Genomic DNA, 11,426 nt, shown 5'->3' with positions numbered 1-11,426 from the left:
CTTGTTTGGCTCTCTCTTTCAAAAGTAGGAAGAGCTGATTGTAATGCCGCATAGGTTTCAGAGCAGCTTCCTGCTGAGCTTCAGCTGGGTATGTGAGAGCAGGGGACAGAGGAAGGCAGATAAAGCTGAGCTGTGAGGTTACTGGGGCAAAATCATTCCTCCTGGTGCAGTCTGAGATCAGCACTGTCATTTACTTGAATGTGTTCAGGTGTGAGACATGGACAGATATGGGTTTATATTTGAAAGATCTTTTAGTTAACTGGCAAAGAAGAGCAGATATCTGATGATTTCTTCATATATTGTGGCACGTTTCTTCCCTCTTAGCCTCAAGTTTCTATTTTCATGTTTTCATACAAGTTGTGCTACATGTAAACACATACAAAATGCTTGTGTCCTCTAACCACGGGTCCTCTGAGCACGCATCTGTCTGTGTGTGTTCCAGGCAGTATGGATTTGTGCATGACTAACTGCTGTTATCCCTGACATGCTCGCAGAAGAGCAGCTACAGCAGTTAAGCCTTCAGGAGCCCTCTCTTCCTCCTCTTCCTCCCCATCTCTCACTTTCCCCCCTTACAGCTGTGTCTCCAAAACTCTTGTAAACTGCCTCTCCTGCTCTCAGCCTCCCTCTGTCTGATTCTAATCAGATGGTGTTGTGTTTGTGTGCGAATGGCATCCCGAGGACGAGCTTTGGCCCTTTTTATCTGCTTGATCTGATCCTGCTTTTCTGTTGTCGCTGCTTATTTGTGCATCTGTGTTTAGACTTTGTGTGCACGCTGCTGTAAATGCGTGCGCACACATCTGTGTGTATAAAAGCGATTTTCAAGGATCGGGAGGTGGTGTCATGTAGTCTACTGTGTGATAACTTTTCTTACATCTGCACTTAATCTCGACGCTGGTGTGAAAGAGAAACATTAAGCACGAGAGAGGGAGAGAGGAGCGTGGAAGGAAAGGCACACAATCAGTTCACGTTGAAGCTTGTTAGTCTCTGTTTTCAGAATGGTGGGAAGCCGCTCCTGGGTTTGTCTCTTAATGTTAATATTTATGTAATGAGAGACTTAGAATCTCAGCTCTGCTCCAAGTCTGCCAAAAAGAGGCAAGGAGAGGGAACAGGGAGGAACAAGATGGCCCCGAGTTGGAAAGGCTTAAGAGTAAGATCAGTCATCCACTCAAGGCACTCATTTAGATCCAAGGGGAGCGGATCAGGGCAAAAAGATGTCTGCTAGAAACTTGAGCAAAGTATATACAATTAGCCGAGTTTCTTTTTACTGTCTATTACGACCGCTGTGATATCAAACAAGCTCTTTGCAATTACCAGCTGGTCTTCACCCCTAGAAATCCACAGCTGCGTGGCACTTGCATCATGTATCCAAGAAAACCTGGCCCTGTGACGACGTCCAGCCTCGTTTGCCTTTTTAATGAGCTGAGCTCTCTGTGCCCAGGCAAGAAAATCCCTGTGTTCCCCCGCTGGTGGTTAAAATTACATCTCCAACAGATGGACGCTGTCCTCGTTTGGCTTGCAGTGGGGCCCTTGACTCACCAAAGGATGAGAGGAAAAAGAAGGAGGGCGGTGTGTTTCTCCTGGTTTCAAGTAACCTGTTGCATCTTCTCTGTCTGCTGCTCTGTTTCAGGGATGTACCTGTCTGACCTGACATATATAGACTCGGCCTACCCCTCCACGGGCAGCATACTGGAGAACGAACAGAGATCAAACCTGATGAACAACATTCTCAGAATCATATCGGACCTGCAGAGATCATGTACCTACGGTGAGTTATTCACAGCCACTCAGTGATGTGAGAGCAGCCTGGTGCAGTGACAGGAAGAAACCAGAAGACTCAGCTTTAAGCTTCAGTGTTGGATATATATTTTATATTTTCCCAGCAATAATTGCAATAAACTATATTATTTTCTGTTTATCATTTTATGCCACATGAGCTTTGTTTACAACAATTGCACTTTAAAAAACATTAAATATTTGACACAGGTACAGAGGGTCTTTCCCCAACAGGAAAATAGTACCAGTCCAGGACTTTGTTAACAAAGTGCGAAGTAACATATTAGCTAGAAGTAATCCCCCTCTATAACGTGCAGTAAAATTCATCTCATATGCAGATTGCATCTAGAAATGATTTAACCTGTCAGAGCCGGTTGGGAAGAACAACGAGGCTGATAAGGATGAAACGGGCCTTCCTGACTGTAAAGACAGGAATACATTAGAGATGAGGGCGACACCGCAGTAGTGTTAGCATCAGATGAGAGAGAGACACCTGTGCGCCTTGCAGTTTCACGTATGGTGAAGGACAGTGGTGGATGCTTCACTGTCGCACACAGTCACACACAGTTACATATTTCTGCCCTCGTAGATGTTGTATGTGGAATAAAAACGCAATTTACACTTGTGTATAATGTGGTCACAATGCGTCCCTGACCATCTGTAGATGTGCTTTGACAGATTGGATCACAAGTGGCGTTTCCATTACAAGTTTGCGAAAAATAAATGCAATATTTCTAAAGTTTCGACAAAGTACAATTGCGGCTCGCAGGTGTTTCCATTAAAAGGTGTTTTGCGTATGCGCCGTGATTCTCGTAAAATCTCGTCCCGCGAGACTCCACTTTGTTTGAGGAAGTAAGATGGACATTGCAAACCTCTCGCTAGCTGGAACAATCGTCTCGGTTGCCACTGCTGCAAGTGGTATTCCAAAGGCAAAGTCCTTATTAGTTTGAATGAGTGAACCCTGAACCGGTCATGTGACCCCCGACGTCGTATATTTGCGAAAAAAGTGTTTCCATTACACTTTTACGACTTACTTCTATATTGACACGTCTGAAAAAACCACCTCATGAGAGCGTAAAAACTTTTTCTTGATATTTGAGAGTTTTTACGAAATGCAAGTGTTTCCATTACCAGTTTTTTATTGCGATATTTAGGTTTTGCGCATTTCTAGGGTTCATGGAAACGCACTTGCACTGTGTTCTTAATGGGTTTTGGGTGCACTTACACCTGTACTGTCACAATCCCATCACCTAAAATGAATTTTAATTCAAGGTGTGAAGGCGTCATCGATATAAGAAACAACAAAAGCAAGTAAGACAAAGTAACCTGTTTGACATGAGCTTCTAGGTTACTTGTTGTTTCCAAATGAAGTTGACACAGTGGCCTGTTCACTTTAAGAGGCTCTAAAATGTTCCCACACCGGAGCTGTGGAGTGCAGCTTTAAAACCAAGTCCATTTGAACTTGTTCTTTCAAACCTTCTGGCTGGTCAGAAGCCATCAGGAAACACACCTATTAGCCACGGCGTTTAATTCACTTCACCTGGTTAACTGTCGCTGTGTGTGTGTGTGTGTGTGAGACATAGAGAACAGACGAGGAGACAGATGCATTACGACCAGAAATGACAGCAAAATGTGTCTCAGTTTATTTTTCTCTGTGTAAATGCACTGCGCCCAAGTCTTATAATGGAAAAGCCTGCTGTTTATTCTGGCGTCCTGTTGGCTAAAATGTTGGTGACATTCCTATGTCAACAAACAGGCCTGTAAACACAAGGGCAACATCATACGACACACAGACATGACCTGGATCAATTTTGCCGACCTTTAGAAGTCGACAGTGTAATTATGGTGAAGTCAGCTGATGAATCTTTTGACACGTTCTCACTGTAATCTGATGAGATTTTATCTTCTGTGTGGAAGAACAAAAACAACACAAAGGAGATGGAAGTCTGTGTAAAGGACTGGAGGGAAACTGCATCATATCCTTGCCACCTCATTTTCTGTTGCCATGGAGACACAATAAAAGAATACTTGCTATTCATCAATACTTCTGTGTGTTTTTGTGACATCTGAACAAGTTGAATAAAATGTACTCAGATTAGCTCCGATACATTTTTCTCCATCTGTTTCAAGCATCGGTATGAACAAAACATTAAAACAAGGACATGCACGTTATTAGTAAATTGTTATCCTCACTCTAGACAAGCATCCTAGCGTAGATATATGAGCAGTTTTAGGTCACATGAACACATATGTGCGTTTATTTAATGTTTGTCCTCATCTTCCCTCTGTCAGACGTCCCAGTGTTGCCTCATGTGCAGAAGTATCTCAACTCAGTCAGATACATTGAGGAGCTGCAGAAGTTTGTGGAGGATGACAATTACAAGTAAGAAACCAAACTCAGATGTATGCTGTGGTTTTGCCTCATAATTTATTGTTCCTGTTCCAGATTTTATTTTTTGCTGACTGCCACAGGGCTCATCTGTCTCTGCTAAAAATATTCCATCCCCAAAGTTATTGTAATGATGAGGAATTCACAGAGGACGAACTCAAGCTGATGGATTTGTCAATGTTCTTTATTTAGGTTGTCACAGAAGATTGAGCCAGGCACCAGCACACCGCGAGCAAACGCCTCCAAAGAGGATCTTGTCGGTATGTTGGATGTTAAATGTAGAATTAAACCTGTTTATCATTTCTTTTCTTTATGTTCTTCCTGGTCTATAAATCTGTCCTTCCCTCCCACTCTTACCTACAGGCCAGGAAGCGTCAGCATCTCCTCTCTGCGGCCGTAAATGTACGGTAGCAGCTGAAGGAACCAAAATCCCGGCCACGCCGCCCTCCCCCAGGAACCTGCTGCCCTACGGCCACAGGAAGTGCCACAGCCTGGGCTACAAGTCAGTTGTTTCGAATTATATTATGTAGAAAAACTGTATTTTCATCAGTAAGCACGTCTCACTACCAGAAATCTAGTGGTTGATACAAATACCAGGGAAATTCTACAGTTATTGATACCCAATTCAATACCACCGCTTGAACATGCACTCCTATATTGAAGACATTTTGATTTAAATTTTATCAGTCCCTGATGATCTGCCTTGAACTCAAAATACTAGTCTGTTTGGGTTTATGAGATTTTGTGAGCGAGGAAACATATATTAATATATACCCTATAGTTTACTGACATATGTCCTCCAGCTTCCTCCCACAGTCCAAAGACATGCAGGTTAATTGGTGACTCTAAATTGTCCGTAGGTGTGAATGTGAGTGTGAATGGTTGTCTGTCTCTATGTGTCAGCCCTGTGATAGTCTGCTGACCTGTCCAGGGTGAACCCTGCCGTGACCCCCCAACAGGATAAGCGGTTACAGAAATGAATGGAGTGACATCATGTTTTCAGAATTTTGGCATCAGCTTAGTACCAAAGTATCAGTTTTCGTGACATCCCTATGCATCCGTCAATAATGCATCAATCCTTCATTAAATCATGATGAAGATGATGGCCTGAAAAACTTGCAGAATTTATAAAACAATGTCGTGAAGCAAGAATACTTATTTGTTTTCTTTGTTTCTGTGTTCTGTGCTTAAGTAGTTTCATCCATAAGATGAACACAGTAGAGTTTAAAAGTGCTACGTTCCCCAACGCTGGTTCTCGCCACCTGTTGGACGACAGTGTGATGGAGAGCCACAGTCCCACCAGGGGACAAGCTGAAAGCTCAACTCTGTCCAGCGGTATTTCACTTGGTAAGACATACGCATGTGTGCATATGACCGCGATGCCCAGTTTGTATCGTCAATGACATTGTTCAGTTTTTGTGATGATTTGTATCCGCACACAGGGAGCAGCGAGGGCTCTGAGCTCAGTGAAGAGGTGTCTTGGCCTGCTTTTGAGAGGTAAGGTTGCTACGTCCGTGTCTGCCGTGCTTTTTTTCATCACATCCACATGTAAGATCATAAATTCCCCCTGATGTGATTGTATAATTTTCAAAGCTCTGGCCTCAAGACACAGCTATGCGAAATGATCGTCCATTAAAACTCACGCAGCGTCCAGCCTTGCTTTTAGCCTTGCAGCCAGGGCCGTCATGCCTCATCCCTCCAACGCTGCTCTCAGATGCTTCTGCGGCAGCCTGAAATGCATTAAGAGCTTAGCATTTAAATCCCCTAACCAGTAGTCCCTCCGTGCCAACAAGTGTCTGGAGCCACACTCTAGAATCAGCTGCCTGAAAATCATCTGATTCCTCCTTCCAAAACACCTCTTCTTTAAACTGTTGAATAACCCTGTGAACGCACATTCATCAATAACTCCTCTAACCAAATGACCGCTCCTCCATTCAGCCCTAACCCATGCAATCTGAAGGGAACAGAAACACCCTCACAGCCTTAACAGTGTCCCGTGCCCCCTATCCTATCCTGTCTTATCCCATTCTGAACAGGACTCGGTTCTATCACTCTCTGGGCCCAGTGACCCGCGTGGCCCGCATCCCCTACAGAGGAGTCCTGAGGCCCAGCAGGTACACACATCCCGACCGGAACCAACCTGACCTGAACCAAACCCTCTCTTATCCTCACTTCACGCCCCTCAGTCCCTGCCAGGGGCCGCTGTGTGCTGGTGCTTAGAGTGTGTGTAGTGCTGGGATAATCTGGTGGTGGGAACTAGTGTGTGTGTGTGTGTGTGTAGGTGTGTGTGTTGGTGAAATCATGAATCAGGTGAAGGGCAAAGGATCTGTTTGGGGTCTTCATCTTTTGCTGCGTACCATCAGTCTATAATCCACCTTTTGCTTTCTTAAATTTCTTGCATGTCTGCCTCACACACACACACACACACACACACACACACACACACACATACACAGACACACACAGAAAGCTTATGGTCAACCTGGACTTCTTCTTGTGATAAGTTTCCAAGATATTTCACACAGCTTGGAGCAAAAAGTGAGTTTCCACAGTCACACTGAGCTCCATGTGTTACTGGAAACAAACTGTTACATCCTCATTCCTGAGGTAGAGAGGAACAGACTCCTCAGGATTATTAAAGCCAATTCTCATGGACGTTGCATATAAAAGCGTCCCTTGCGGTTAGAGATGGTTCTCTCTTTCTGTCTCTCTCTCTCTTTCCACCAGGCTTCACTGGGCTCCTGCACTGGGCTTCCTGCTCTGATCCTCCAGACAGACACAATCTGCACACCACCTTGTCCGCCTCTGCTCTTCTTTCTGCAGATCCCAGCGTTAAGATTTATATCTGTGAAATTCAATTCTGTGAAAACAAGACAGAAATAGATGTAGCTTTAAAGAAAAGTATTTCCATGAAGCAGACTTTAAGGTGGCTTTGCAGATTGTGTCTGCCTTTACTACCAAGTTCATCTCTGATTTGTATCTGGTATGCGTGCATGCATGAGAACATGCATGTTGTCTTGTGTGTGTGTGTGTTTGTGTCATATAGCTTGTAATGTTTGTGTCTGTCCTGTTTGCAGCTCAGCAGAGTCAGAGGAGCTCGCAGTTCACTTGTATCCCGGAGCAGTCACAGTGCAGGGGGTGCTGAGACGGAAAACCGTGCTCAAGGAGGGCAAGAAACCAACAGTGAGATTTTACACACGCATGCACACACACACACACACACACACACATACACATACATACATACATGTGTATGTGTCCATATGCTACTCATACGGTTATATCTACCTACCTGCTGTACGGGAACAGATGGACGATGAAAGATGTCTGCAGATAGGGCCTCAGAGACTCTTTAACCTGCAGAACATCTCTGTTTTTGTCTGTTCCTTACACTCAACGTCACAGATGCGCCAATAGCAATTTTATTGGCTGATTCCATTTATTTAAAAGTTTCACCTGCCGATTTCTCAGCAGTGCGATGCGATAACGCAGTGCAGAAATATGGACGATCTGCATGCATTTACCACGTGACAACTACGTTCACCAGGACCGGTGCAAATTATCTGCATCACCAGTTCATCGCCAAAAAAAGAGATCTTAACTCCTGACTAGTGCCTGTGTTCTCTACACACATCAAAAACCTATCCTGATAATGATACCCCAAAACAAACACCCACTGCTCTGAGGTCCCACTTTTTAGAAGAATACATTTTCCCTGCAGTTACACATATTCGTGGCCTGCAAATACACCACTCAGTAACTCACCAACCACACCACTCAGTAACTCACCAACCACACCACTCAGTAACTCACCAACCATACCACTCAGTAACTCACCAACCACACCACTCAGCTGCTCCAAACATCAGAGTTCTGTGAAATTGTCTATGAAAAAATGTGAGGAATTTGTTCTTCTCACGATGTTAAGCCCTCACTACATAATACTACATAATGCCGACCAGGAAAGAAGGATTGTTAGATTAAGGTCCAACAGACACCTAGTGGTCCGATGATGTTATTCTGAAACATCATTTTTTGAGAATATGACATACATACAACATTTTTCATATCCAAGGTGAAGCTGAAACCAAATGGATAAAACGTTCCCTTTTTTCCTTTTCCATCTTTCTGTTAAACAGTTGGTTAGAAAAAAGTTAATCAAAATGTGTCTCTAAAAACATTCAAGGCAAAAACTAAGCCATGCACTTGCAGAATCTGTCTTCATTTCTTATCGACAATGGTTAGTTTAAAAGTTTTGTGTGAGTGTCCACTGGCAGGGAGTCATACTGGACACCCCTGATTTACATCAAGTAGCCTAGACCCTGATTAATGCAGATGAATAGGCGATGCCCCATATCTTAAAACGCAGCCCAGGGCTACCATAATGCACTGCATGCTGCTTACATGAACAAAAAATGGCAACAGTCAAAAGCGTCAATATTTGAAGACCTCGTATGGAGACTGGGTCACAGTGGCCGTGCAAATAGTCGGTTACTTTCTGAGCCGCTGTGATGTTAATCATAGTGCTGCGCATGCATATAAATTTGATTGGCACAGAATCAGCTATATCAGAGTCTGACTGTATGGTTGGCAATCACGGGCAGTCAAACTGACAATCAGCCACATCTCTACTCCTCCTCTGACTGTGCTTGCATTTTTCCCCGCTGCATTGGTTTGCTCTGTGCCTCTCAAGCCATTTTTATATTTGCAGTGAGATTATCCCTTTCTGTTTTGACTGGAAACAAATCTGCAGCTCTTTATTCATTTAAAATAACTTTAAACTGTCATAGGTAGTGCGAGTGATTTACGAGCTCCTTTGATGATGTAACAAGGTCTTCAAAATATTTTCCCCGATGTGGCCATGTAGTCAGGCGAAATCTCTCTGCACCAGGAGTATTAATTAGCAGGGTCACTTTGTCCCCTTTGCCCTCACATACTTTTCCTTCATCTGAAAACTCTTTATTTTCCTTGTATTAGTCTTTAAAGTCTTCAGTGTTTATGGAACAAGAAGCTAATTTTGCACTCTTATTCTGCTCACCCAACCGAGCATAGACAAGCAAAGACTTTCAGTTCCCCAAACCCTACGGTCTTTACCCCATGATTCATCTCTCTGCCTTTCTAATCTTGTCTCTTTTGTCTGTGTCTGTGTAAAAAAGCTTTGTAAGTGAGTTATAAAACACAGAACACTCGTATAATAAACTCCAACACAAAAAAACATCCCTCGGTTTACTCAACAAGCGTCTGATGGTGCATGTGTAGTATTTCATTGACGAAATCAGGCTGAAGCTGATGATTAGATTTCACTTTTGTGCCTCCAGGTGGCGTCATGGACCAAATACTGGGTCGCTCTCTGTGGAACCCAGCTTTACTACTACCCTGCCAAGTCCCTGAAGGCCACTGAGAGAAAACATGTAAGTCACACAAACATTCACACCAATTCATCACCATCTGTGTAACAGTCTGAGGACACATTCATGCGACGCACTTCTGTAGCGGGTGATAGACATTTTGGTGGTTTTACTATAACCTCTCTTCAACCACAGGAACTTTCCCCAGGAACCGAACACTTTTTGAGGAACTCGGTGCATTTCAACCACAGGGACCAGAGTCTAAATTAAGTTCCGGGGACATTCCTTTACCCCCCAAAAACTCCCTGATCACAGATGCAGTATTTAAATGAAAGTACAGGAACTTGTGGGGGTGGGGTTTGCAGGGATGACCATCGCTAATTGGTCACCTTGTGTACTGCTTCATTTATTAAACAAGGAAGTACCCTGGTATTGATTTAGGACCATTTTAGGACAAGGGAAGAACGTGTCTGTTTCTTGATAACATTTCAAGTTAAGTTAGGCTTTGCTCTCGGCGTCTGAATAATTGAGGCCAGTGAATGAGAGAACTTTAACGCTATTTTCTGATTGTTTCATGGCTGTTACATTTTTAAGGACAAATAAATAACCATCAGATACTCAACAAATGATTTACAGTGGAGACAGACACTCTTAGTTTAATATTCCTTCTCTGCATTTTATTTTTTCAGGCTGCAGAGTGTGTTCAACTCTTGTCCAGTTACTTTGTCATACGTCAGCTGACTAATTTGCCTAATCTTTACAGGTCTTTAGACCATGGTGGAAACAAAGATAAGAATTGGCAGAAGGAGCTTTTTAGTCCAAGTAGATCCTGGGACTAAATGTCCCGCAAAATTTTGGCAGAAACGCAGCTTATGTTTGTTTGTTTAGGCAGGTGAGCACAAAAACTGAAAGCGTATAACTGTATCTGAAAGTTTCAGACTTCTTCTATGTGAGCTGCAGTTGTTGATAGAAGTGAGAGTAAATGCACCAAACACACTCAGTTTTACAAGGAGACGACACATGATAGCCATTACTTACTTGATTACAAAATGAACTCAGGGCAACACACTTAACGATTCTACTTCATGTGTTTTTTTTTTGTTTTGTTTTAGGGTTTTGTACTCGGTCTGCTCAGGGAAAAAAAATCGTAGCAAAAAATGCAGAAAATAAAAAATTTTCATGTAGTGTTGACATAATTCAAAAACAAGCAGAGCGTGTTGAGTGCATCTGGCTGAGTGTGTGTTTGTGTGTGAGAGTGTTTGGATTTTATCAGTTTGACAGGAACATTTACTGAAACTGAACAGGAGCTCAGAGGAAAAGAAAGGAGGCAGGAGGGACGATAAGAACTGGAAGAAAGCTGTAAATGAGTGGACGTAAGATGCAGTGATAGTGTGTGTGTGTGTGTGTGTGTGTGTGTGTGTGTGTGTGTGTGTGTGTGGTGGGGCGACTGGACAGGGTCTGGCGCAGTGGGGGGACAGACAGATGGTAGCACTCATTGAATAATGAGCCCAATGACATCACTGCAGTCCTGTGTGTCACTCACAGGCTAATGAGAACCTTGTGGAGTGCACATGCAGGCACACAGGCAACAGGCATAGGTTACACACACACACACACACACACACACACACACACACACACACACACACCCTGTGTTAACATTTCTTCTTCTTCTTAAGTAGCATTTAGACACAACACAGTCATCACAAGAAAAGAAGTTAACTCTGTTTCCACTTTTCCTCCACCCAGTTCAAGTCGACGTCCAGTAAGAGTGTGTGCGTGGTGGGTCTAATGGCCATGATGGCTGACGACCCAGAGCATCCCGACGTCTTCTTGCTGACGGACTCCGAGCACGGTGAGACACACAAACGCACTCACCCACAAGGAAAAGCTAAGCGGACATGACTAACGCAAGC

The 11,426-nt window shown here is 43.6% G+C and overlaps 1 protein-coding gene across 6 annotated transcripts in view; it reads left to right on the top strand.

The window, feature by feature from the left end:
- The window catches only part of ralgps2 (Ral GEF with PH domain and SH3 binding motif 2), a 100,785-nt gene that overhangs the window by 86,014 nt on the left and 3,345 nt on the right, over positions 1-11,426 (top strand). For 2 of the 6 annotated variants that reach the window (XM_049588164.1, XM_049588165.1), the window contains 10 exons: positions 1,628-1,765; positions 4,066-4,156; positions 4,355-4,422; positions 4,526-4,664; positions 5,355-5,509; positions 5,605-5,659; positions 6,199-6,276; positions 7,240-7,345; positions 9,481-9,573; positions 11,260-11,365. In XM_049588164.1, coding sequence (XP_049444121.1) covers positions 1,628-1,765; positions 4,066-4,156; positions 4,355-4,422; positions 4,526-4,664; positions 5,355-5,509; positions 5,605-5,659; positions 6,199-6,276; positions 7,240-7,345; positions 9,481-9,573; positions 11,260-11,365 — 1,029 coding nt within the window. The remainder of the gene's footprint in view (positions 1-1,627; positions 1,766-4,065; positions 4,157-4,354; positions 4,423-4,525; positions 4,665-5,354; positions 5,510-5,604; positions 5,660-6,198; positions 6,277-7,239; positions 7,346-9,480; positions 9,574-11,259; positions 11,366-11,426) is intronic. The other 4 variants (XM_049588167.1, XM_049588169.1, XM_049588168.1 and 1 more) reach the window with 4 other exon arrangements.

The sequence above is a fragment of the Epinephelus fuscoguttatus genome, linkage group LG10, assembly GCF_011397635.1.
Source record: "Epinephelus fuscoguttatus linkage group LG10, E.fuscoguttatus.final_Chr_v1".
NCBI lineage: Eukaryota > Metazoa > Chordata > Actinopteri > Perciformes > Serranidae > Epinephelus > Epinephelus fuscoguttatus.
Note: the sequence above shows the minus strand (reverse complement) of the source record. Positions and strands in the feature narration are given on the sequence as shown.